At 50.9% G+C, this 27,865-nt stretch overlaps 2 protein-coding genes across 4 annotated transcripts in view; one reads left to right on the plus strand and one right to left on the minus strand.

Moving 5' to 3' along the window:
* Positions 1 to 7,560, minus strand: part of LOC122388272 (epsin-1-like) — a 64,701-nt gene extending 57,141 nt beyond the window's left edge. For all 3 annotated transcript variants that reach the window (XM_043379198.1, XM_043379197.1, XM_043379199.1), the window contains exon 1: positions 7,330 to 7,560. The gene's annotated coding sequence lies outside the window, so the exon portion shown is untranslated. The remainder of the gene's footprint in view (positions 1 to 7,329) is intronic.
* Positions 7,561 to 8,267: 707 nt separating this feature from the next.
* On the plus strand, positions 8,268 to 27,805 carry LOC122388290 (translation initiation factor IF-2-like). The gene is made up of 6 exons (XM_043379244.1): positions 8,268 to 8,385; positions 8,964 to 9,195; positions 13,634 to 13,738; positions 16,371 to 16,492; positions 19,265 to 19,507; positions 25,731 to 27,805. Exons 2-6 carry the CDS (start codon positions 8,988 to 8,990, stop codon positions 25,956 to 25,958), a joined length of 906 nt encoding a protein of 301 aa, XP_043235179.1. The 5' UTR covers positions 8,268 to 8,385; positions 8,964 to 8,987; the 3' UTR covers positions 25,959 to 27,805.
* Positions 27,806 to 27,865: the final 60 nt, after the last annotated feature.

Raw genomic sequence — 27,865 nt, forward strand, 5'->3', positions numbered from 1 at the left:
ACCCTAGTCCTCCTCGGCATAGAGCTCGACCGCCGCCTCCAGTTCGGTGCCCACTGTCGTCGTCTCCGGAAACGAGTACGCCCCCGGCTGGCTCACCTGCGCCGCCTTGGCGGACGCAGCTGGGGCCTGGACGAGGATGCCCTGAGGACGGTGGCCAACGGCTACGTCCGCGGGGCGCTCGAGCACGCCGCCGCCGCGTGGCTGTCGGCGGCCGCCCCCTCGCACGTGGAGCTCCTGGAGCGGGAACTGCGGGGGCGGCCCGCATCATCACCGGGTGCCCACGATCAACACCGACCCACGCGCTGATGGCGGAGGCTCGACTAGCCCCGATGGAGGAGAGGGGATGGACGTTGGCCGCCAGGCTGCTGGGAAGGGCGCTGGCCCTGCCGCCGGGGGACCCCCTGCGCGCGACCGCCGAGGCCTCGGCGCCGGCGCGCCTGGCCTCAGTCCGGGGGTGGAGATCGCGGGGCCGCCGGGCCTGGGAGAAGGCCGGAGTCGCGCTGCCGGTGGAGCCGGTGCTCCCCCCTCGGATACCGCCGTGGCGGCAGACATCAGGCGTCACCTTCCGGATGGACGTGGGCCCCCTCCGGGCCGGCGCCGCGGCGGCGGAAAGGGAGCGCGCGGCCGCCCTGCACCTCGCGTCCCTGCCGCAGTGCGCCGTCTGGCTGTGGACGGACGGGTCCGCGGCGGGCGGAGTCTCGGGGGGCGGAGCTGGGGCCGTGCTGGTCTGGCCGGATGAAGAGACCGAGGAGCTGCGGGTCCCGGCCGGACAGCTATGTTCCAGTTACCGTGCAGAGATGGTAGCGCTGGTGACCGGCCTGGAGACCCTAACCCAAAGAGACACGAGACCAGGACCTGCCTATCGTGGTCTGCACGGATAGCCTCTCAGCAATGGCGACCCTGCGCAACGGCCCGGCCGCCCAGACCTCCCCGCTGGGGGTAGCGGCTTGGAGAGCCATGTTCGCCCTCTCGGATAATGGCCGGAAGATCCACGTCCAGTAAGTCCCCTCGCACTGTGGTGTGGAGGGTAATGAGCGAGCCGACAGAGTGGCCCGAGAGGCCGCGGAACTACCACAAGACAGCGTGCCTGCAGACATCAGGACAATCACCCGAGCGGTGGCTAGGGCCGCCCGCGACGACACGGTCCGGGCCTGGCCCCCCGGCTGGTTCCGGTCGCTGATGGGGGGCCGATTCCCCCCACCGGTGGCGGGGCTGGACCGGGAGTGCGCGGTGGACGTCCACCAGCTGCGAGCCGGGCACTGGTCGGGCTCCAGGGCCTATCTGCACAGGATCGGGGCCGTTCCCTCTGTGGGATGTGAGGGCTGCCGCGACGAGGGCTGTGTGGCGGCCCGCTGCCCCCTGTGCAATGAGGAGCCTGACTCGCTGGCACACGTGCTGCTGAGATGTCCGGCGCTGATGCGACTGAGACATTCAACCCTGGGTCACATCCATCCCAGGCTGGAGGAGGTCCGGGAGACCTCAGTGGTGGTGGCCCTGGCGGCCGCCGCCAGACGCTTCCAGAGCCGCCTGGCTATGCTCCCGTGAGGAGCAGAGGGAGAAACAACAACAACAACAACAACCTGAAATGGGCCCCTCTCAGGCCTGAAGTGGACCCTCTCAGGCCTCAAATAGGTCCTCTAGGGCCTGAAATGGGCCCTCTCAGGCCTGACATTAACCCTCTCTGACCTGAAATGGCCCCTCTCAGACCTCAAATAGGTCCTCTAGGGCCTGAAATTGGCCCTCTCAGGCCTGAAATGGGCCCTCTCAGACCTGAAATGGCCCCCTCAGCCCAGAAGTGGCCCCTATCATGTCGAAACAGGGCCCCCTCATACCGTAACTGGACCCTCTCAGGTCTGACATGGTGCCTCTTGTGCCTGAAATGGGCCCCTCTCAGCCATCAAGCAGGCCCTCTCTGGCCTCAAACAGGCCCTCTAGGGCATGAAATGGGCCCTCTCTAGCTTGAAATGGGCCCCCTCAGGCCTGAAATGGACCCCTCAGGCCTGAAATGGGCCCCTCTCAGGCCTGAAATGGGCGCCTCTCAGGCCTGAAAAGGGCCCCTCACAGGCCTGAAATGGGCCCTCTCAGGCCTGAAATGGCCCTCTCATGCCATGGAACGGGCCCTCCTAGGCCTTGGATTAGTTCAATCGGGCCTTGGATGTACCTCTTAAATCGTAAAATGGGACTTTAAATCCTAAAGGGGGGGGGGCTATCAGGCCTAAAAACTGTTTTTCAGTCCTAAGACAGACCTTGACATTATGATAAAAAAAATTGTCAGGCTGCATAACGTTACAGTTCGAATCGACAATGGGCCCCTAGGATAAGAGACGGGGGTGAGATCTCACCCCTTTCACCACCACCCCCCCCCCCGACTGGAAAAAATGCACGCTTTCGTCGAGAACTCGAGCGTAGTTGGGCGTTTGCGCCGAAAATTTTCGGCGTACTTCGGCGTAAATCGACGGCTTGCGCCGAAATTTTCGGCGTACTTCGGCGTAAATCGCGAAAAAAAACCGTCAGGGGGGTGGCACCAACCCCCCCCCCTCGGCCGGCGAGGATTAAAGGTCTTCGGGAGTTAAACATCTTAAATATCACTTATCTTGTCTCGTGTTCGTCTCAGGGGCGTGTTTCGTTTTTCCAACCAAAGGAAGGCGCTATACCCGAAGATGCTTCTTGGTAAACAAACCAAACAAAAACAAACATAACCTAACCTCACCTGACCTAACCTACAACCTACAAACCTACAACCTACAACCTAACCTACAACCTAACCTACAGACCTACAACCTACAAACCTACAACCTACAAACCTACAACCTAACCTACAACGCGCCAAAAAGTTCGGCCGGCGGCGGTGATCGAACCCTAGTCATTAGATCACGAGGCGAGTGTGCTCACCACTTCACCACGCAGCCAGCTGGCCAGTGGGAGGTGTAAGTCACTTTTCAATGACGCAATGGGATATTCTCCGTATAGCGCCTTCCTTTGGGTGGAAAAAAGAATTACGCGTCTCAGGGTATCTAAGTCATGTTCAGTGAACCTGATTGTGACTCTCCCACGGCGGGAACAGTTCACCGGTCGAGAGTGAGGTTATGGATTGTCGGATTCCCTAGTTCAGATAACGTATGCTATCGTGTGCGTATTGACCGTTGTGATTCCTGTATTTCCGGCGTGTGGTTTGCGAGCGGACGCTGGCAATCGGTCCCGCGTGGCCTGGTATCTGCCCGATCCCATCGGCCGTGCTTGCACCACGCCTGTTGAAGGCCCCGTCAGGCGTCAGTCACCGGTTGGGCACTACTGCTGATCAGAGCCGGGCAACAAAATAAAGGTTACATTATGGAACATGCCAGTGAGTTTGTGAGTCAGGAGATTTTGTGATAGCGAACGCTGGTGCTCGGTCCCGCATGGCCTGCTGGGCCCTGTTTCACCGGTGATAGCAGCACGCTGCTTTTACACGTGTCAAATTGGGTTTCCATGGAAACATCTACAGGCCCATTGCTCCAACACTACCACAAGTGTGACGTCAGCTCGCGCAATTTGATAGCAGCGTGGTAGCAGCATACCGTGAAACACCGCCCTGATGTCTATTGTCTGCCCGATCCCATCGACCGTGCCAACAACCGTCTGTACAGTAGTCACTGGAAGACGGCCACACACACATGCCAGCCCCCCCCTCGACGAAAAGTGCGTGGCTACAGCCTGCAGCCATCAGTAAGCCTTGAAGATTTTCGGCGCATTAAGCATGGCTTGCTAAAATAATTTCGGCGCATAAACCCTTGCGCCGAAATTTCGGCGCATCACCTCCGCCGAGAACTTCAGCGTAGTGGAGGCATTTTTTCCAGTCGGGACCCCCCCCCTGGCTGCGCCACTGCAACCAGCTGGCTGGTCAGCTGGTGACGTACATTAGCCATAAACGTATAGCTATAAGCAAGGTACTAGCTGGGGATAAACATGTAAAATGGCACTATAAGAGAAATTGACAAATAGATATTTAGGCTGGGGGGATCCATGTGATCGCAAGGCACCTCGCAGTTGCGATCAAACGTAAGTTGAATCGGAACAGATATTGGAGGGATCCATCACATCGTAGGCTAAGTAGATACGCAAGTTGTATCGCAAATGGTGAAGATACGAACTAACTTTACGAATCTTCTCGGTCGATCGGAAGGCCGATCGTAGTGAAGCTTTACCTCTTTCTCAAGAGAAAAATATAAGAAATTTTCAAAATTTTCACAAAACCGAAATATATGTTAAACAAATATGGTTGATGAACACGTGTGCAAAATTTGAAGTCGATTTCTTCAAAAATGGCTGCGCTAGAGCGTTTTAAATTTACACGTTGAAAACGGTCACTTTCACGTCATTTTTGTAATCACTTTTTCAATTTTGAAAGTTAAAAAGTGTTTTGGGCAATTTTTCGCGTTAATTGCGAAAATCTGACCAAAACATGTATCGCACCATCAATGATCCGATACGCCATCAGAGGCCGCGCCGCGGACAGGTGGGCGCGGCGATACCTAGGCCGCGTGGGGGTTACACTGGTGTTCGGGAAGGGCTATGTCAACGCGAGGCAGGCCGCGGGGGAGCCGGTTGCGGCGCCGCGCCGGTCCGTATTTGTCGGCGCCTAACAGTGCAGCGGTGCGTTTATGGCGGAGGGAGGGGAAGCGGTGTAGTGTCGGCAAGGCCGCACACAGGAGAGGGCACACGGGCCTCCCCCCATTCGAGTTGGGGCCCCTAATCTTTAGACCGCCGAAGACCATGTAAAATGAACTGATATAATGATTGAAAAGACCGGGAGGGCCCATCTCGTTCCCCAGCAGGCTCATACGAGTCCATAAATGCCCAGTAGCGCAGCCAGGGGTATTGTGGTGAAATTTCAATGGCCCTCAAAAGACCTCAAAGGGCCCACAGATGGGGTCACCGGGTCCTCAGATGGTCTCGAAGGGCCCTCGGTTAGCGTCAAATGGCCCTCATCTGGTGTCAAAGGGCCCTCAGATGGCCAAATGAAGGGCCACAAGATGGCCTCAAAGGGCCCTCAGATGGGTTCAAAGGGCTCTCAGCCAACGTTAAACCTACCTCAGAAGACCTTAAAGGGCGTCAAAGGGCCCTAAACCTGCGTCAGAGGGCCCTGAGCTCGCGTCAAACGACCCTCCGAAGGCCTTAAAGAGTCCTTAGCTTGTGTCAGAGGGCCCCCAGCTGGTGTCAGTGAGCCCTCCTCAGCTGGCGCCAAAAGTCCATCTGAAGGCCTCAAACGGTCGTCAGCTGGAGTACAACGGTCCTCAGATGCCGTCACGCGGCCCTCAAAAGTCTCAAGGAGCCCTTATAAGGTCTCAAAGGGCCCTCATTTGGCCTCAAAAGGCCCTCCGCTAGCGTTAACCGGACTTCAGAAGGCCTTAAAGGGCCCTTATCTGGTGTCAGAGGGCCCCACCTAGTGTCAGAGGGCCCTCAGTTGGCGCAAAATGGCCATCAGAAGGCCTCAAACGGTCCGTAACTGGAGTCCAACCGCAACGGTCCTCAGGTGGCGTCAAGCGGCCCTCAAAAAGCCTCAAAGGCCGCTTAAGAGGCAGCAAAGGGCCCTCATATGACCCCAAAGGGTCCTCTGCTGGCGTCAAACGGACCTCAGAAGGTCTCAAAGGGTCCTCAAAGGGTCCTCTGCTGGCGTCAAACGCCCTTTGAGACCTTCTGAGGTCCGTTTGACGCCAGCAAAGGGTCCTCTGCTGGCGTCAAACGGACCTCAGAAGGTCTCAAAGGGCGTCAAAGGGCCCTGAGCTCGTGTCAAATATAAAAGCGCCCTTAGCTGGTGTCAGGAGGCCCCCAGTTGGTGTCAGCGTGCCCTCAGCTGGTGTCAGAGAGCCCTCAGTTGGCATCTACTGGCCATCAGAAGGCACCAAACGGTCCTCAGATGGCGTCCAACGGTCCTCAGCTGACGTTAAGAGGCCCTCAAAAAGGCCTCAAAGACCCCTCGGATGCTGAAGAGGCCCTTAGCCTCAAAGGAAACTCAAGAGACGTTAAACGGCCCTAAAAAGGCTTGAAAGGGCCCTCTGCTGGTGGCAAAGGGCTCGCATATGACGTCAATAACAGCTTTGTCAAAAACGGACCTGAGAGACCTTGCCAGTCCCTGGTTATAAGGGACTCCTGTCTCTTGCAGTAACCTGAGTGGCCCACGTTTACTGAGGGGCCCCTGGTTATTGAAGGAGTCCCTGGTTACTGGAAGGACCCCTGGTTATCAGAGGGTTCCCTGGTCACCTGGTGGGTCCCTGATCAATTGAAACCTCCCGATCATCTGAGCGCCCCCTGATTGCCTTGGTCTTGGCGTTGGCGTACAGTTTAAAGTCGTCGGCACACTGCGGCCTCCTCTTTCTCAACAAGTCCCTCTATTTCTTCTGCAGCGAGGGCGATTTCGTCAAAATACTCCTCCATCGCGAAGCCTCGTGCGCAGACGCAGTCTTCGGGGCGCTCGCTGCGCCAACTCTTGACGCCAACTGACGGGCTCCAAATGGAACAGATGGACTCCGAAACGAACATGGGAATGCCGACACATGATCCCTCCAAATTTACAGAGGAGGAGATGTCCCTGACAGCCTATTTGCAATAAGGGTCACTTTTACACTATAGACGTATGGGGAATTCGACCTTATCGACATGGTACTACGAGGTCAGCTGATCTGCTTGGCATTTAAATCGTAGTAAAACAGGCATTTAAACGCTGCGAAACAACTTACGTACAACGTAGCTCCGATTTGCCGCTCTTTCTTTTTCATCCCTCCGATTTTCTTCCGATCAAGAGAAGTTTCGTACCGAGAGAAGTTTCGCAGCCACGTCCGATATAACTTACGATAGCACGGATCCCCCCAGCCTTAGCCTTTTATATCTAGCATTGACATATAACAATAAGAAGCTCTGTTAGTACAATCAATACTGTTTGCTTGAATACTGTTAAGTCAGGATGCACTGTCTGTATCCCTGCAATTTGTAACCGCTTCTTGCAGCATACACCTACCACTGACCTGTTGGCACCATCATGTTCTGTCTTATCGGACATCTGTTACTTTGCTCGTTCTCAGGGAACATACATGTGATGTGTCGTATTAATCTTTGTGTGCATATGCTGTGTCACCTAGTTTAATCTATTTATGACTGCCACTGTAAATGGGATGCAATGCCTGTAGTCGGCTAATGCAAATACAGAATCATATGGTGCCAGCTGGCAAATAATCCAGTTAATAGCAAAGCCCTAAGTGTCCATACAAATTGTGATTTTTGTATTTAAAAAAATCAAGTTTTTCTTTAGAAATAATACAAGTTGGAACAATATTGATGTAGATGAGTACATACCTACGTTACTCCTTGACTGTGACGTGCCCAACAGCGGCCCTTGAGTTTAAATTTCTTCCACAGCGTATGAAAACAAGCATAAAAATCAATGCATATAAATATACTTTAAGTCCCGGCCCACTAGCACCAATCTCAAAAGCTGCTCAAAAGCCAGCTCAAAAGGTTTTAATTCCGTTAATAATTCCAATAATTCCCTTGCAGCCGATCGTCATAAAAATTTATGACAATTCTGACGCAGTTGCGATGACAAAAGCTAATTCAGTGAAAAAGAAAGATGCTACTGGAAGGGAAATTCCTTCACTTTGAAGGTAAATCCTATTGGGATTTTTTTTTTTCTTTGCGTTTTCCTAACGTTTATACGTTTATATACTTAGCTTCAAATTCAAATTCAGATTCCAGATTCATATTCGATGGAAAAAATGATAAAAACGGACCCCTAAGAATTTCATCAAATTTTTTTCGAAGGTCTCTTCGGGGGGATCCCCGATTGACCCAAAATTTTGATTTACCCGTAAAACTTTCCTAAAGGAAAAAGTGAAATTTTACTGCACCACTGTATCTGGGCAATCTGGGTAAACGAGAGCTTTTGTTTGATGTACATTTTTACCAACATCTTTACCGTAGCGCCCCGTTTTTGGCCGTATAAGGGCGATTAAACGGGTATTTTACGAGTTTACGGGAATTTACTAGCCTTAAACGTCGATGCAACGGGGACCATTTTGGGGAAAGTTTTGGCAGGGTATATTGAGTTTTGGCACCTGTGTGCCGATTTCGAACGAAATCGGCGGGGACCCAAAATTTTGATTTTCCAGTAAAAACTTTCCTATGGGAAAAAAGTGAAATTTAACTGCACAGCTGTGTCTGGGTTAACGAGAGCTTTCGATTGGTGTAGTTTTTAACCTTCTTGTGACGTCATTTCTAGGGGAAAACGGGTCATAAGGGTGTCCCCCTACCGGGTCCTTTTTTCGCTTTTTTTCCCTTACCAAATCTGTGCTGTGCTGAAGCTGTCACCTTGGTTTGTTGTCTTCGATCAGCTGATAGTTTTGGCCTTTGGGGGTATGTTTATCGTATTTATTATATTTATTTATACCGTGGTATTTGTCGCCTTCTTGGGTTGATTTTGGGGCTGCTGACTCAAAGACTCTGGGCATTGCACTTCACTTAGCTTGATTCAAGGAACTAAAACATAACTTGACTCATTTTGACTCCTTTACCCCAAGTTATCATTATCGATGTTATTGCTATGGCATTTGCATCGTATTTATGACCGTGGGCATTTGGCGTTCGGGCGGCTTGTACTGACTTTGTTCTTCCCAGTTAAATTAACCAGCAATAATTTGTAATCCTGTAGGTCCCCTATGGCCTACAGGGTGATTTTGTTTTTCCCATACAAGGAGGTTATTGCTGGTGCTTCTTGGCCTCTTCATTGGTCTAATGAAGAGACGACATGAATTTCACCAATAAGGAGCCAAGAAATAGCAGCATGCTCGCAGCCTGCTGATAAAATTTGTGACCCAACGGGTTCCAGGGTGGCGTTTCATGGCTGTTGCTACCTCACTGGCAGTGCATTTCGCCAGCTGACGTCGGCCCAATGTACCGGCGTCAGCTACACGACAACCGCTGCTGTGCCGCAGGCTGTCGGCGCCCTGGACCTGTGGATGGAGCCGGTGTCGGGTGCCGCCGCGGCGTCCCCGACTCAGCAGGCCGGCCCGCCGCCGTCGCCAGCCACCTCGCCGCGGCCGCTGCTGCTCGGCGGTGCCGGGGAGGGCGCGCGCCAGCTGGCTGAGCAGCTGCAGGCCGGCCTCCGCCCGCTGCTGGACCCGCGCCGTCAGCTGAGCGCGCCGCCCGCCCTGGAGACGCCCTACGGTCAGTGGCAGCCGGCCCGGGGCGAACTGGGGGGCACAGGGTACGGCTACTGTGAACGGTGCCGGACCGTGTCCGGGGCTACTGTGAACGGTGCCGGACCGTGTCCGGGGCTACTGTGAACGGTGTCGGACCGTGTCCGGGGCTACTGTGAACGGTGCCGGACCGTGTCCGGTGGCCAGACTGACTTGGACTGGGCGGGCTGGGAGCAGCACTGCCAGCTCTGGCTGGCACAGCTCCCATGGCCCGGAATGGAATGCGGCAAAGCCTGGAACATAGCCCGTTTCGGCCGGAATGCCTACCCACTCCAGCAGTGTCCCAAAATTGGTTGATTTGGGTGGGAAACGACTTCCAAATGAAAATAATTTTGCACTCTTCCAATTTTTAAAAACAACTCTCTATTCCCAATTTTACTAAGAAAAAATGATTTTCCATAGGATATTCATTTTATATCATACATTTTTGGTCACTTGTGTATAAATTTACGCTTTGGATCCTCTCTCGCTCTTTTTAGGTCTTATCTAAACGGCAAACGGCAATTTGCCTATCTCCTCTCCTTTTCCTGAGAAATTTCCCCTCTGATACCCAAGCGAAAATACAACATGGTGACACTGCTCGGGCCCAGTATTAAGTTTGCCCTGTGACGCGACGGCGCGGAGTGCATCTGGTGCGCCCACTGGCTGGTTAGCCCGGCAGATGGCGTCCCCGTCAGAAGGGCACGCAGGGAACACGGAAATTCAGTGTCTGCAAAAATGAGCATGCTGTGATGACGCCACTCGTGGCAGGTGGCACCCAATGTCCGGACGATGGGACGATGGGACAAAGTGCCAATGAAATTTAGGAACATTTCGTTTATCAGAGTTACAGAGGTTAGAATCGAGTCCATGGTAGTGAGCATACATTACATTGTAATGCAGGTTCCAAGGCACGGTGTCATCACTGTGTCAATGCTCAGTTCCGAATCTCACGGATGATGGATTTTATCAGGGAAAATGTCGTCCTGACCTGAGGTCAAGGTCAAGGTCAGAGCCACTCAGGTCATGAAGTTTGGTCAAAGAAGGTCTTGTCGCATATTATTCGATTCGGCAGATCTTTCCGAGTCCATTGGTGGCTTTTCTGACTCGCTAGCTCAATTTGATAGGAAGTTATTGACGAAAAACTCATGACCTTAGTAACTTCATAAATCACGTCACGCAAGGTCAACAATGCAAAAGCGAAGCATCAGACCTTGGAAGGAGTGCATGAAATCACGATTGTATGTGCTTGAAACAGTTTGAGATAATTCCTGGCACTAAAATACCTAGGTAGAAGTTTCCATATTTCCCCAATTGACTTATATTGGTGAGGGCACGTGACTGACCTGACCTCATGTGGCTCGTAAGAAAATCCGCGATATACAAGTTGTGTGCTGTATGTCGGTGCCGCTATCTGGTTGTATCGGTGCCATTTTGAGGTGTAGTTGACTCAACAAAAAAAAGCCGCTCAACCTCAGGCTGCAACCCTGACTTACCGTCACCCATAAGTGATGCAGCTGGATTTCGACAAAACCCACCAAATCTGGACCATTCAGGACTAGAGACCATTCAGGCCGCGGGGACAGACCACGTGGCCGCTGATAACTTGTCAGCGAGGTGCTGGAGAACACTGACACAACTACGATGCGATACATTTCGGGACACAAGTACAACATCCCGCAACAATGTCGTGATACCCTGTATTCGTGACCGTCACCGTGGAATGTGTCACATGTGCCCACAATACATGTGAAATGTGTTGTGGGCACAGTCACAGTGGAACGTTTATGATCAACGCCTGTAGTCAACAAAAACGGTGGAATATATGGAAACTCAGGCATTTTGCAAAATGCCTCGCGGGTCAGGCATTTTGCAAATTGCCTTGGCATTTTGCAAAATGTCCGAGTTTTCACTTTGCCTGTAACATCTATACCGGCATGTGGTGCGTATCGGTGCTGTTGTGCACAACAGCACCGATACACACCACATAACGGAAAATCGATGTAAATCTTTTACACCACATGTGGTGTAAAACGGTGGGGTAAATGTGGTGTATGTCGATACCGTTGTGTGGTGTATAACGATGCCGTTGTGTGGTGTATGTTTATACCGCTGTGTGGTGTATGTTTATACCGCGGTGTGGTGTATGTTTATACCGTTGTGTGGTGTATGTCGATACTGTTGTGTGGTGTATAACGGTGCCGTTTTGTGGTGTATGTTTGTACTGTTATGTGGTGTGTAACGGTGCCGTTGTGCGGTGTATGTTTATATTGTTATGTGGTGTATGTTTATACCGCTGTGTGGTGTATGTCGATACCGTGGTGTGGTGCATGTTTATACCGCTGCACAGTGGCCCTTTTTCAGAATTAGCACGCATAAATTCAAAATATTTTTTCTCTTCTTTTGAGTAAAAAGTAGTCTAATCGTGTGCAAAACATTCCAAACTATCCGATGGTGCCATTTTTACCTCCTAAAAAATAATCATCTTTGGTAAAACTGACCGCAAAATCGAAGTTTGTCGAGAGGCGCGCGGACACCACCGGCGGGCCCTAAAAAGTAGGGTGAGATGAACAACAATTTGTAAGGCTTTCGGTGAGAAAATATTAAAAATAAGTGGCATGGCTGTGAAGCTGAGTTTACGTAGAAGCCCTAGAAACCACAATTTTCATTGTATAAACTTAAATAGGCCACTTTTGCCGAATATTGTGGACACAATAACAGGACGATTATTAACTGGGGATGGCGGCATACATATGAAGCTTTATGTTAAGTAGCACACTCTGGAACATGTCGTATTATACATCGTTCGAATCGCCGATCTCTTCTGACCATGTCCACCAAAGGGCATCGCGCCATTTTGCGCCATTTTGCTTCTACGGTGGATAACGTGAACCAGTTCAGTCCGCGAACGGCTGTGGCTCCTGTTCGATACGACTAAGCTCATTGACCTGGCTCGAAGCTGGTGTCATCTGGTGGGCGCCTAAATGTGGCTTGACTTTTGCCATAAGATGTGCTTATTGAAATGTCATGTAGGCATAACGCTGTGCTCAAGAAAAACTGTCCGATTTCTTGTCGCGTTTGATGTCCAAGCCGCACAAGTCCCGTAGGATCGGCTTAAGATCTAACGTCAAAAGCGCCTATGTGTTTATATTGTTCGCGTCGCGCTGACCTTAGTTGCTGCTCGGCCGGGGCCGACTAACGGTGGCTGGCAACAGCTGTAGATGCGGTCACGTGACGCCCTGAGGCGTCCTGGCGGTCAGTGCAGCGTGGTCGGCTGGCGGGCTCTCCACACTTGCGTTCGGAGCGGCCTGGGCCGGCGGGCGAGCCGTGCGAACGTGCGCCAAATCTTGGGCCGAGCGGCCTGTCGCTGTTGGGCCGAATCTCCTTGGGCAGTTCGTTTCTTTTCTTCTCTTTGCATTGGCAAGGAATATCAGGGCTGCGGAGTCGGAGTCGGAGTCGGAGTCGGTCGGAGTCGACAGTTGTGACCGGAGTCGGACTCGGAGTCGCAGTCGAATTTAGAAACCCGAGCTGGAGTCGGAGTCGGAGTCACCGAAAATCTGTCGACTCCGCAGCCCTGCTAGGTCTGCGGAGTCGGAGTCGGGAGTTGGAGTCGGTCGGAGTCGACAATTCTGCCCGGAGTCGGAATCGGAGTCGGAGCTGGTTTTTGAAAGCCGGAGTCGGAGTCGGAGTCGGAGTCGCCGAAAATCCATCGACTCTGCAGTCCTGGGGAATACGTCCTTGATCACGTGGTGATGTCTTGCACCACTTTCAGGTAATGTGGGAATTAATGCGTGCTAATTCTGAAAAAGGGCCACTGTGCGCTGTGTAGTGTATGTTTATACCGTTGTTTGGTGTATGTTTATACCGTTGTGTGGTGTATATCGATACTGTTGTGTGGTGTATAACGGTGTCGTGTGGTGTATGTTTATACTGTTATGCGGTGTGTAATGGTGCCGTTGTGCGGTGTATGTTTATACTGTTATGTGGTGTATGTACCGCTGTGTGGTGTATGTCGATACCGTGGTGTGGTGTATGTTTATACCACTGTGTGGTATATGTTTATACTGCTGTGTGGTGTATTTTTTATACCGCTGTGTGGCGTATGTTTATACCGCTGTTTGGTGTATGTTTATACCGCTGTGTGGTACACGTTTATACCGCTGTGTGGTGTATGTCGATACCACTGTGTAGTGTATGTTTATACCGCTGTGTGGTGTATGTTTGTACCGAGATGTGGTGTATGTTTATACCGCTGTGTGGTGTATGTTTATACCGCTGTGTGGTGTATGTTTATACCGCTGTGTGGTGTATGTTTGTACTTTGTACCGTGATGTGGTGTATGTTTATACCGCTGTGTGGTGTATGTCGATACCGTGGTGGTCGGCGCCATTCTCCGTGCTCAGTCTGCGCCCGCCCATCCATTTCAGCCCGGGACGAATGTGTGCACGTGTTTCGAGTGCGCAGCATGCGGACCGGTCGCACGCGGTCGCTGGTCGCCTGGCTGCGGCACACGAGGAACGTCCACCACAACTGTGAGTGGAGACCCCTATCGGCGGCGGCGCGGCGCCATCACTAACTCGCGCATGACGGGGGGGGGGGACAGAGCCACCCTGTCCCTCCCGGCTTTCTGCAATGTCTTCAAGACACCCGAATATATCGACACGAACCTCTCAGTACCCTCGCCTACATCAATTTGACACCTTGTGTCCTTGAAAAATAGCTACCAGAGGTTGCACGGAAATGACGTCCGAGTGACGTCATGTTCGGCGGGTTTTGGTGCAAAACATGCACTAACGGCAATCGCTCTTAACCCGCGCCCTGGTGGGGTCTGTTTATAACGCAACCTGGTGTGTGTGGGGGGTTATTTTTTGCCCCCCCCCCTCGTATCTCCGAAACTACTGGATCCACAAATTCAAACGGCGTTCGAAAGCCCAGTCAAATTTGTCGAAGGAAATTCAATTTCGTTGACCTCGGGGTCACCGATGACGTCACAGGTCAGGCCAAAGATAAAATGTTTGGCCGGTCATGGGTCTTCTAGGGAATGCGCTATAACATAGACTAAAACGCATTTTATCGAAAATCAGCGATAGGCCGGCGTCAGTTGCCTAGTGCGTATGTTGCTATTAGAGGTCACTGATAACACCAGGTCAGGTCACAGGTCAGGTCACCAAGGGTCAGCAAATGAACCCCATTTTACTTGGGCTGTGTGATGCATGTTTTATGGCCAATTTTTCATTTCAAACTCAATGGTGTTAACCTGCGCATGACTGGGGTATTTTCCATAACGCGAGTGACTGAGGGGGGCTCTTCAGAGCCCCCCCCCCCTCCTCCTCCTATCTCCGAAACTACTGGGGCGATCGTCAAAATTCAAACGGCGTCTGATAGCCCTGGAAAAACTGTCGAACGGAACCTATTTTCATTGACTTCGAGGTCACCGATGACGTCACAGGTCAGGTCAAAGTAAAAATTATCGGCATTTTTAGTTTTTTACAATTTAGACTCTGGCCGCCGGATGACAAGTCAAATCAGGCTCATTTTGGTTTACGCACTTCCTGATATATGCCTCAGATATCCTGAGGGTACCGAACTATTACTTCTAATTTTTCAGGTCAAGGCCAGGTCATCCTAGGTCACGAAAACTGTATATCATGTATCGGTCATGTGACGCATGTTTTATTGTCCATTTTACACGAAGATTTCGAAAATAATGTCGTCTGTGTCATTAGAGGTCATTTTCAGCTGATATTAAGGGAGGTCAGGTCAATTTTAGGTCGAAAAAGGTTAAACTTTGAAAATGATATTTTCAACAAAAAAGGTGCCTATCCGATGCAGTTTGAGCTCAGAAACACGATGGTGCCATTTATATTGCTGTACGATGTCAAAAACGTACGAAAAAATGTTTTGGAAAAATATAGAATTGTAAAATTTTGACAAAATGCAAATAACTTAGCTATTTTTGAAGATATTGGGCTAAAACTTGCTAGAGTAGTTCCTCAGTGTGTGTGTTCTATCACATATATTCCGGTTTTTGCGAAAAATCAAATTCTTTTTGAAGAAAAAATCAGAAAACATGTTTTTTAATTGTAAAAATATATTTTTAAAATTTTCAAAATTTCGAAAAATCGAGATAACAGTTTGATAGCTACGTGTCTTTGTAGTCCACTGATGCAAAGAAATTGGGTCTAGCTTTAAAACTAAGCTCTTGAGAGCGTTTGCCGTAATTCAATATTTTGCATGAAAATCGGCTGACATGACGTCACTCTGACGTTATTTCCGGCCAAACTGTGGTAGCTAGAAAGTTGAAATTTTAATACTAGGTGTCGAATTGATGCTGCTGAGGGTACTGCAAGTTTCGTGTTGATCCGTCAAACGGTCTAGAAGATATTGCCGAAAAGTGGGAGGGGGGCTCTTTCACTCCCTGGTGGAGGTCAGGTCAAAAAAGGTCAAATTTCAAAGTTGATATTTTTGCATAAAATGGGTATTGATTCGATGCAGCTCGTCACGGGGAGTCTAATGGTGGTCTTTGTTTTGCGCTACGTGGTCTAGCATTGCTAAAAATTGAGTTCGAAAATTTGACGTCATTAGGATGAACAGTTTTTGCTATAACTTGGCCAAAAAGAGAGGTATCGATCTAAAATTTGGTATGTGAATATAAGTCAGTTAGGGCTATCACATATATTCCGGTTTTTCGAAAGTCGAGAAACTTTGGATTTTTTTGCAAATATATTTTTTTAAATATATTTTTATTTTTGGGGGTCAAAATAAAAACATAAAGATTTCAAGATAGTCATTTTGTAGCCCTGGTAATTCAACACCTTTTATGTCAAAGACGTTTTTCTGTATCTTCAACGCTATAGGCCTGACAGCTCTTCCTCCGAAATCTTTTTTGGGTCGAAAACGGCAGAACATGACGTCAGTCTGACGTCATTTGCGGCCAACCTATCATAGCCTTTGGAAAAAATGGTCACAATGTGTAAAATTGATGCCCGGGAGGGTACTGAAAGTTTGGTGACGATCGGCGCAGCGGTTCTGGAGATATATCAAAAGTCTGGAAGGGGACAAAAAATAGCCACCCCCCACCAGGGCGCGGGTTAAGAGCCTATTTGTTGTGGCGTTGGTCTGCCCCCCCCCCCCGGCCCCGCTGACGCCCCCCGCTGCCGGCAGTGATGCTGGCGGTGCGCTGTAACGACCCGTCCCGGGTGCGGCTGCTGCTGGCGATGGGAGCCGACCCGTCGCGGCCCGACACTGTGACCGGCCGCACCGCCCTCCAGCTGGCCGAGACCATCGTGAGTGACGGCCCACACACCGACAGTGGCCGCCGGCCGCCTCCAGATCAGAGCAGATCAGCAACGGTGACACTATTACTAGCCGAGTGGGGACCATTCCGACAGGTTTTGTTTCTGTACGAAAAAAAAACTTCTTCAGTTCCCGAAACCACCTATGATTTTCACTGGCGGATCCAGGCTTGCGTTTTGGGGGGTAACTCATGCAGGAGTCAAACCTAGGGTATCCCCAAATTCTGTTTTCTCATCGGATTTAGGCCACTTATTTTTCGTCACAGCCCTGACACTGTGAACATTTTTTTTAACTAAAAAGAAAAATATATAAATGGTAGCCCACCCGACCCATGCCTTTATATTACTTTGTAAACACTTACCATTGCTTTGGTCGACCAGTTAACCCGCTTCGAGTCAGTGCTTGGGTCCCGTTGCGGGCCAGGAGGTGGTAAAACACCCCCTGTCTAACTCGGCTCCTGGGCCACGCACTGATTGAACTATGTTTCATTATCGTTTGGGGGAGGGGGCAAACAGGCCACTTTAGGCCTCTGGGAAGGGGGCATGGCCCTAAATGCCCCCTCCCTGGATCCGCCAGTGTAAGAGACCATTGGAGCTGCAGTTGGGTACCTCAGACGTCAGGGTACGCCCTCAGATGTATAGGACTCGCGTGGAGACCTCTTATGCTATAGTGGACTGAAAGGACCCAAAGGAGCCCGTCTAGGGCTCCCGGAGATAGACGTGGGCCCTCAGGAGCCCACCAGAGCCCCCAATGAGGGATAAGTGAGGGATACCAAGTGCCTACAATTGCATATTGCATAAGCCATAACGCCTTTACAAATCAATATACACGTATTATGTATCAGTGGCAGATCCAAGGGGGGGGGGGCCACATGGGTCATGACCTCCCTTGGTGCCCGGGGGCACCACAGGCCTGTAAGGGGCACCACCGGCCTAGCAGGGGCACCACCGGCCTAGCAGGGGCACCACCGGCCTAGCAGGGGCACCACCAGCCCGCCAGGGGCACCACAGGCCTAGCAAGGGCACCACGGGCCTGTGAGGGGCCCCACAGGCTTGTCAGGGGCACCCCAGGTCTGTCAGGGACACCGGAGACCTGCCAGGGGCACCACCAGCCTCGCAGGGGCACCATGGGCCTGTCAGGGGCACCAGAGGCCTAGCAGGGGTACCACAGGCCTTACAGGGGCACCACCGGCCTTGCAGGGGCACCTTGGGCCTGTCAGGGGCACCACAGTCCTGTCAGGGCCCAGGGGCACCAGCGGCCTAGCAGGGGCACCACAGGCCTGCCAGGGGCACCACCGGTCTAGCAGGGGCACCACCGGCCTCGCAGGGGCACCACAGGCCTGCCAGGGGCACCACCGGTCTAGCAGGGGCACCATGGGCCTGTCAGGGGCCCCACCGGCCTCGCAGGGGCACCAACGGCCTCGCAGGCATCACGGCATCACGCAGGGGCACCTTGGGCCTGTCGGGGGCATCACGGGTCTGTTGGGGGCACTTTAGGCTTGTCAGGGGCACCACAGTCCTGTCAGGTCCCAGGGGCATCAGCAGCCTAGCAGGGGCACCCTAGGCCCGCCACAGGCACCACAGGCCTGCCAGGGTCCAGGGGCACCACAGGCCTAGCAAGGGCACCACGGGCCTGTCAGGGGCACCTCAGGCTCCCGTGTCCCTCCCCCCCCCCCCTGGATCCGCCAGTGATGCCACACCACGCGAAACACCGCCAACTGCCAGCTGCCGCGCCATAAACACGTGCCAACAACAGTCTTTTTGAAGGTCGACTCCGCTTGCGCAGCTTTTGACTGACCCTCACTGCTACCATATTGCTCCCATATTATGCTGTGGAAAGCTTTACTTTGACCAAGTGGCAAACCTCCATCAAGGTATATTTTCTTAGCAATTTTTCTGACGTTTTTGGGGGCCAAACAGGCCACTTTAGGCCTTTGGGGGGGGGCATGGCCCTAAATGCCCCCCCCCCTGGATCCGCCAGTGAAGATTTTTGACAACGCGAGAAATAGAGTATATGTGAGAAAGATGATGGCCGATTGGCTTTACTAAAATCTGTACCATATTTGCTCATAAATAACAAAGTTCAATAGATCCAATTCTCGTTTCAGGCGTTTCCAAAAGATAGTGATGTCCTCAGCAAATAGTTATATGTACTGGCACCTGGAAAGCTCCCAGTTTCGTGGTGCCGCTCAGATTACAGGGGTGGTTGCTAAATACGCCAATATAGGTCACTGTAGCCGTTTGCTGTTTCCTAGCCTGATGCCGTTCCCCGGGCGGCCATTGGCCAATCCTAGAGGTGACGACTCGGCTGAGGCGGTCCCTGAGCGCTGACTGTGCCGCTGACTGTGCCGCTGTCGACAGGGCTCGGTCCCTGAGTGCTGCCTGTGTGCCGTGCCGCTGGCGGCAGGGCTCGGTCCCTGAGTGCTGACTGTGTGCCGCTGACTGTGCCGCTGGCGGCAGGGCTCGGTCCCTGAGTGCTGACTGTGCCGCTGACTGTGCCGCTGGCGGCAGGGCTCGGTCCCTGAGTGCTGACAGTGTGCCGCTGGCGGCAGGGCTCGGTCCCTGAGTGCTGCCTGTGCCGCTGACTGTGCCGCTGGCGGCAGGGCTCGGTCCCTGAGCGCTGACTGTGCCGCTGACTGTGCCGCTGGCGGCAGGGCTCGGTCCCTGAGTGCTGCCTGTGCCGCTGACTGTGCCGCTGGCGGCAGGGCTCGGTCCCTGAGTGCTGCCTGTGTGCCGTGCCGCTGACTGTGCCGCTGGCGGCAGGGCTCTGCCGAGGCGGCCGCCGTGCTGCGGGAGGCGCCCGGCCCGGCCGGCCCGGCGGAGGCGGCGCCCGGCCCGGCGGAGGCGGCGCCCGGCCCGGTGGAGGGGGCGCCGCCGCGCCCGGTGGACGCCTACCGCAGCTGGTGGCACGCGCTGGTGGGAGACTCCCGGGAGCCGGCCGAGCCGGGCCGGCCGGCCGCCGCCCAGCCGCGCCGCCCCATCCGCCACACCAGCAACCTCGCACAGGTGAGACATCAGCGGACCCGTGCACCCGACGGGTCTACTACGTCCTGTAACTTTCATCTTCCTGTGAAAGTTCCTCTGGCACTGAGGGCGTTGCAAAGTTGCAACATCTGAGGACCTCGCACAGGTTTATTTATGACGTCATAGGTCAGTGACCTGACCTGACCTGAAAACGCAGTTGAGGTCAAAAGATCCAGTTTGAATAAAAGATTAGGTATACCAAGTCTCAGCTGTCTACCCTAAGCGAGTTTTAAAGGTAGTGTGCCACCTTTGAAAGATTTCCCATTTTATTTTTCCTAGGATAAGAAGCTTCTGTTTTTACCTAATATCGCAAAAAAAAAAATCAAAAATGGGCCTGGAATAGTGCCTTTTTCGCCTAAAAGTTTTTCGGTTTTTAGATATGTATAACAACTGTAGTGGGCTCACCTGCAAACAGGCGTCGGGCAACAATCGCGAATGCGGCGCACTTGTGACAATAAGCAAAGGTCATTATAGTGTTACGACCATACGACGTACGGGAATGAGTTATCAGCTGTCTAATCGTAGACAACACAATGTCGAGCCTTAAACTGTAAGCCCGTATTGGTATTGTTTCTTTTATTTGGCTGTCAAACATTATTTATGGTTTGAAATATGATTTTATGTAAAATAATTGATATGAAAAAGCCGTCTTATAAGTTATGACCCCATTTCACAACACGCAAGTGGCAGAAATGACAATGATCAGCTGACGCATTTTTCTTGGCCGAAGCCAGAGCGCGCGGCCCGACGCACCACGCGTATTTGGAAATTCCGACCTCGACGAGCATCAGAAGCCACCTAACAGGCGTGTTCGAAACCGCAGGAGATGATGATGAACGGGTTTATCGAAACTTGATTGGATGAGCATATCGGTAATAGCGATTTCAGTGTGTGCATTTATTGTTCATAGTGGTGTGAAATGTGGTTGGGGTACGACCGACAACCCGTCGGGGCGAATTTCGCACTGGGGTACTCAAAATTTGAAGAATTTAAGACGTTTCCATGAGTTTTGAAGGTATGGATAAGTTCTAAAAATCCGGTTCTCCTTATCTGGGCCATTAACTCCATACGGTCCAAGAAAGCTAGCACACTACCTTTAAGCTATCGCGAAAAGCCCTATGAGGCGGCACCCGCCCCACCCCTTCTCGGCCGACGAGGGTTAAAGGGACCCTCCCACCTTCAAAAAAGTTTATGAATTGGCATGAAAGTGATGTCGCTCGGTTCAGAAAGAGCAAAAACAAATATCTACCAAATTGCATCGAAGAATATTCACCGGTTTTCAAGATATTAGACTTTTACTTTTGTTTGCTTTTTGGGATCTCCGCTGTTCCTAGCGACTTCATTTGAAAGTGCGGCATTTGTTGCGCGCAAAGCAGCATATACCTTCGCGTGCTACAAAACGTTTTAGTCAAACATTTAAAAATCGTTAGATATCTGCGCTGACGTCACACATTCAGAGGGGTATTCCTATGCATTAGCCCCTCTGAATCAAAATGCTGCAATTTTGAAATTCAATATTTCCGATTTAAGGCATTTCTCGATGTTGTGAGTGCCGAAACCGGTAATTGTGAGCCAGGGACCCCATTTTGGCTATCTCAACTCAAATCTAATGTTAAGGTGGGAGGGTCCCTTTAATGTACTAGTTCATGTACATGTATGCGCAGATATAGTATCATCTCAGCTAAAATATATCTTTAATTCATGTTCGACACATTCTAGTGTTGTTACAAAAATTAACTCATTATATTTTCAATTTATGACTATTATGCCTGACGAAAATCTATTTTTCAAAAAATAGGTGCTTTCTCCAAAATGGAAATTTTTCAGATCTCGGGGACCACACCATCGGATTCCTCGCAACATTTTGATCCAGAAAACACCAAAATTGGAGATGGGTATTTTCAAAAGTTATTTACCGTCTTTTGGGGCAATGTGTCGTGTGCTGCCACTGCCAGGTCAGTGCCCCCCCCCCCCCCCGCCCGCCCGCCCGCCCGCCAGGTCTGTGTCGGCGGGTTACAGACAAAAGAACGTATCGCTAAAGTACGTAGGACAGAAATACGTGAGCAAAAGTACGTAGGACAAAAGTACGTATCGCAAATGTTCGTACAGTATAAAGTAGGGTAGACCGGGGCAAGTCGCCCCGCCGAGGTAAAACGCCTCACCGATGTTTCTCGGAACTGGCAAGGTTCTGGAGAAACATCATCTCTTCTATAAAACGTGCACTATATGATCATTATATGAGCAGACTGGAACGAAATTGTGATGACTCTTTAGGGAGACATAGCCAAAAATGTGTTTTTGGAGTGATTTTTATGTTTTGTTGTCAGCTTATGCATCATGGCGTTCTTTTATGGTCCACATCAGGTTAACGACTTTTATGTATTTTGAACAACTTTATCTAACGCTTATAATGCCGGGTTGGTTCGTGTTAAATTATGCCTTGCTGGAGTGCAAGGCGTTGTTCTCTGACCGAACTACGTGATGGGGTAAAACGCCCCAGTAGGTCACGGGGCAAAACGCCCCATGGGGCGTTTTACCTCATGTGTTGTTCGGACTACCCACTTCCTAATGTTCGGTAGCTGGCTAACAGTAAGTTTCTATGCATTTATATGTACTTTTCTCAGCAACTGGATGGCAAAGGAAGAATTTTGTTAACATTTCCATTGCAATAATTTATTATTTGGCCTTATGAGGCAGGTGAAAAACCTGCTCATAAAATAGTGTCATAGCTGAACACCTGATAGGATGGAAGGAGCTAACTTCAGTGCCGTGCTTCCCAAGGTCTAACAGACCTCTCATATAAAATTTAAGTCAACTAGCATGTTTAATCTTTAATCTAGAGTATGGGGCTTCTTGCCCCAGGCCGTGGGGCGTTTTGCCCTGGGGTTGGGGCAAAATGCCCCATTTGCAGTTGCTTCACAAATCACTTCCTAGCTAGGAGTCCGATCATAAGTGAATGAATTTGAGGGATGGAATTTAAAGTAAAATGTCCAAAGAACGCATTGAGCACAAATTTGGCCTTCCAGGTGATGTGGGACAAAAGTTATGTAGCAAAATAAATTATCTGGGGCGTCTTGCCCCAGGCTACCCTACGTATAGACAAAAGTGCGTCAAGGACAAAAGTACGTATCGCAAAGGTACGTACTGTGAACGTATGGACAAAAGTACGTGAAAGACAGATGGATTGGGGAAGTCGGCACTGTCGACTTCCTCCGGGGCATAGCGCATAACTTCAGCTTTTCAAGAAAGGACGACGTACGTCGAGCGATGGCGTGAGCGTGAACGTGAAAATAAGAAACGAGCGGTACGCTCTTTTGCATGCGTATTTTTGCGTTCAAGCGTTTTTTACACCAAACTTTTGCGGACAAGCATCTGCTTCGGCTTCCGTGCCTACTTTTGACCCATACGCACACAGTAGGGTAGGGTGGGGTAATTTGGATAATATTTTTGCGTCTACTCTGTCATACAAAATTCCAACTCAACCCTGGAGAAAGAACAGCTGTTTCAGTAGCGCCAATGTCACTTCCTTTCAACATGCAAACCTAATTTTTGAACGAGATGAGCATGCCTGAAAAAGTATAGTCTTCTTACTTCTCCACCAAGTCACAGTGTGTTCAAATTGCCCCACCGGTGGGGTAATTTGAACAGTCTATATTTGTACGCCATAAAAACCATCATTTCGCCATCACCGATGGTGTTTACCGTTTGGTACATCAACAAATAGGCACAACAGTTCCGAACACAGCTATATTTAAAAAACAACACAACGACGAAAATAGCAGTTGCCGAGTATTCATATCTGCTCGCTGCACACCGGTTGCAGTTGACAGAGGTCTGCCGACAAACAGAACTTACGTCTGTCATCTCCGTTCAATAAAATCTACCCCAACCTTACACATCTGTTATCTTGATGCCAGTCGGAACTTGGACCTTCGGAATTCGGATTTTGTCCAATTCGTCTAATTCGTTATTTTGCTAGACAAAGGCAGCAGGCTTTGGACAACACTGGACAATCATTTGCTACACCCTAGCAGACTGGTGTTTGATTCATCTGTGATTGAATCGATTGGATTGAGTCAAACAAAATTTGTTGAATCAAAAAGGTTTGATTCACCGTCAGGATTGTTTGATTCACAAGCCATGATTGAATCAAACGCATTGGGAATCAGGGTTGATTGAATCAAAAAAATTAATGATTCATGAACTTGAAAAAATTGAAGTGAACGAACATAGTTCATTACCAACAAATATTAACACTACTGCCATTACATGACAACAAAAAGAACACAACAAATACAATACTGTCCCTGATATTTTGTATATTTTATTTTTTAATTGAATCAAAAAAGAATCATTCAAAGAAATTTTCGCTGAATCAAACGTGAATCATTCCTTTTATTGTTTTTTGATTCTCTGAATCAAAAGGAATCGATTTACCAAATTTTTTGAAGGAATCAAACGGTGATTGAATCAAACAAAAGTCAAATGAATCAATGATTGAATCGATCCAAAAAAGGTGAATCAAAAACCAGTCTGCACCCTAGCTTTTTTATAAAGTATTTGTGTGTAGCATTGATTGACGAATAGAAAACTAGGCCTCTCCATATGATAAACACTTTTGGGCTGGTAATAGCTAGATTACTTTACTACTCAGTAATAATACATTAAAAGGAAATTACTTTACAGTGCTGAGTGTTAATTATTGCTTAGTTTTCGTATATATTTGGACAAATGGCTGGCTTGGACATAGACTTTCTTGCCATGGGCGTCGCCACCACTGGTCCGTGTCGTTGAGATGAACCATGATGAGCGAACACATCCAATGTGTTCCCATCCGACGAAATGTGTCCATACAAGTTTGGAGACCGTGGCGATGCCCCTGTAACTCCAGCGTTCTTTTTTTTTTACGTACGTACTTTTGTCCTGCGTACCCTTGCATGCTTACTTTCGCGTGCGAACATTTGCGTACGTACTTCTGTCCTACGTACTCTACACTATACGTGCCTTTGTATACGTACATTTATTTTCGCGTAATAATACTATCACTTTTGCATACGTTCTTTTGCTTACGAACATTTGCGTACATACTTTTTGCCTACGTACTTTTGCGTACGAACATTTGCGTACGTACTTTTGTCCTACGTACCTTTGCGGTACGTTGGGTAGCCTGGGGCAAAACGCCATAGATAATTTATTTTGCTGCCTAACTTTTGTCCCACATGACGTGGAAGGCCAAATTTGTCCTCAATGCGTTCTGTGGACATTTTAACTCAAATTCCACCCCTCAAATTCATTCACTTATGATCGGACTCCCAGCTAGGAAGTGATTTGTGAAGCAACTGCAAATGGGGCATTTTGCCCCAACCCCAGGGCAAAACGCCCCACGGCCTGGGGCAAGAAGCCCATACTCTAGATTAAAGATTAAACATGGGTGTTGGCTAAATCTTATATGAGAGGTCCGTTAGACCTCTGGAGGCACGGCACTGAAGTTACCACATTCCATCCTATCAGGTGTTAAGCTATGACGCTATTGTATGAGCAGCTTTTTCACATTCCTCATAAGGCCAAATAATAAATAATTGCAATGCAAATGTTCACAAAATACTTCCTTTGCCATCCAGTTGCTGAGAAAAATACATATAAATGCATAGAAACTTACTGTTTGCCAGCTACCGAACATTAGGAAGTGGATAGTCCGAACAACACGTGAGGTAAAACGCCCGAGATGGGGCTTTTTGCCCCGCGACCTACTGGGGCGTTGTTTTACCCCATCACGTAGTTCGGTCAGAGAACAACGCCTTGCGCTCCAGCAAGACATAATTTAACAAACCCGGCATTATAAGCGTTAGACAATAGTTGTTCAAATTACATTAAAGTCGCTAGCCTGATATGGACCGTAAATGAACGCCATGATGCATAATCAGACAACAACACATAAAAATCACTCCCAAAACACATTTTTGGCTATATCTCCCTAAAGAGTTACTACAATTTCTTTCCAGTCTGCTCATATAATGATCATATATTCATATATACGTTTTATAGAAGAGAGGATGTTTCCCCAGAACCTTGCCAGTTCCGAGAAACATCGGTGAGGCGTTTTACCTCGGCGGGGCGACTTGCCCCGGTAGCTCGGTACTTTGGTCTGCGGATCCTGTGTGGCGTCGCCGCCGGTCTGGCTGACGCTGCTGCCACCTGTCGGCAGGCCCGCGAACTGCTGCACAGCGCGCGCCGCCGCCGCATGGCGCGCGAGGTGGGCTCCGTGCTGGACCAGCTGCAGGGGCTCAGTCTGACGCGCCGCGCCGAGCAGCCGCCCGAGCGCCGGCCGGACGTGAGCCGGGCGCTGGGCCGGCTCTCCCTGACATCTGGCGGCGGGGAGGACAACTGCAGCCTGGCGGCGCCTTCGCCGGGCGGCGCTGGCGGCCTCGGCTGACGCTCGCCGCTGGCGGCAGTCCTGGCGCCAGGGCCGCCCTTAGGTCCAATGCGGGGAGGGGACGACGCAGACACCCATTTACATACACATCCGCCAAAAGATGAGTTGGGGATGTTTTGTGGTGGATACTGGGTAATGCTAGATGAATGAGGGGATTTTTCAGGTACCTAGATGTCACCATTGCATCAACAGAAACAAAAACGCATCGGCCATATGCAACAGCTGCGACGTACCATTTCGATTTTTGGTGCAAAAGGGTCTTTTTTGTCTTGGCATTTGCGACCGATCTCACAGAAATGCTCGTTTTGCCGCACCGGGTACTTTGTAGCCTTGTAGCGCGCCCTAGTCGGGTCCTCTTGTCTGTGATGGGACACGTTATTTGATAGCCGTTTTAGCAGTAAGAGAATCCACCTTTTGATGTGATTTATTTTGCATTTACACTTAAACAATTATATAATTTGGCCTTTCTTATCAAGCATCATGTAATGCTCTTTTCAATGAACGCTCAAAAGTCGCGAGCGTAACTTATTTCCGACTGGATTGCTGTTTGGCGCTGGGGACGCTCACTTTGTAGGGATCACTGTGTGCCGACCTGTGTGTCCTAGGGAACTGTGAACAGTACTGCGCGGTGCCACGGCGGCCGTGTGTACCGCCCCGTGTACTGTGTGTGCACTGTGGGCCGCCCTGTACCGCTCTGTGGGCTGTGGGCCGCCCTGTACCGCTCTGTGGGCTGTGTGTACCGCCCCGTGTACCGTGTGACCGTGTACCGCCCCGTGTACTGCTCTGTGGGCCGCCCTGTACCGCTCTGTGGGCTGTGTGTACCGCCCCGTGTACCGTGTGACCGTGTACCGCCCCGTGTACTGCTCTGTGGGCCGCCCTGTACCGCTCTGTGGGCTGTGTGTACCGCCCCGTGTACCATGTGACCGTGTACCGCCCTGTGTACTGCTCTGTGTACCGTGTACCGCTCTGTGGGCCGCCCTGTACCGCCCTGTGTACCGCTCTGTGGGCCGCCCGTGTACCGCCCTGTGTACCACTCTGAGTACCGTGGGTACCGCTCTGCACTGTGTGCGCCGCTCGTCTGTGTGTCGGCTGCCGGGGCGGTCTGTGTGTCGGCTGGTCCGTGTGTCGCCTGGCGGGGGCGGTCTGTGTGTCGGCTGGTCTGTGTGCCGCTCGTCTGTGTCGGCTGGCGGGGCGATCTCGGGACCGGCCTGTGTGCCGTCAGGATATCTGGGGCCGGTCGATTGGACTGGTCCGTGTCGCTGTGGAGCTCCCTGGTGCCAGAGGACGGGCCGACCGATTGGACTGGTCCGTGTCCAGCTGTGGAGCTCCCCTGGTGCCAGAGGACGGGCCGGCCGGCTCGACTGGTGCCAGAGGACGGGCCGGCCGGCCCGACTGTGTTCAGTGCCGCCGTTTAAAAACGACTGCACCACGAGACCGCTGTCGGGCCGGCGTCTGGAGCCCGGGCGCAGTCACTGTCCTGAAAACGGGGAGCTGACTGACTTTGCCCATTCATAGTTGATCTTAGGGAAGAATGTTTTGAAAAGGCAGGTTTTCACGTGGTTTTCACAATGACGAAGTTGGACGCAAGTCTTCTGCATCGTTGTCATTGCATCTCAACATTTCGTCTCCATTTTTGAAGCACTTGCTCAGAATCGTATAGGAGAGGGCCTGATAGCTAGCGTGATGTATGTATTGTATACTGTATAGGGTGTGCGCTGACACGGAGTGCTTGCTTTGCCGGATTTGTGTATCCTTTCGGTGTCGGAAGGTGGCATGGTTGTCGAGCTCACCACTGCTCCCGGCCCTTTGGCATTGGTACTTTTGATAATAAATTTGAAGAAAAAACAGTGCGGTGTGTAACGACTGGTTGTGCTGTGCTACATCGGCTGAACTGAACTGAGGCTATA

Source organism: Amphibalanus amphitrite, unplaced genomic scaffold, assembly GCF_019059575.1.
Source record: "Amphibalanus amphitrite isolate SeventyFive unplaced genomic scaffold, NRLGWU_Aamphi_draft 000316F_arrow, whole genome shotgun sequence".
NCBI classification, from domain to species: Eukaryota; Metazoa; Arthropoda; class Thecostraca; order Balanomorpha; family Balanidae; genus Amphibalanus; species Amphibalanus amphitrite.

Bases quoted from the DNA above. Each gene is read 5' to 3' on its own strand.
- LOC122388290 (XM_043379244.1), top strand. From the start codon at position 8,988: ATGGAGCCGGTGTCGGGTGCCGCCGCGGCGTCCCCGACTCAGCAGGCC. The intron at 13,739-16,370 runs GTGAGTGGAGAC...CGCTGCCGGCAG, and splicing joins GAGGAACGTCCACCACAACT to TGATGCTGGCGGTGCGCTGT. The intron at 16,493-19,264 runs GTGAGTGACGGC...CGCTGGCGGCAG, and splicing joins TCCAGCTGGCCGAGACCATC to GGCTCTGCCGAGGCGGCCGC.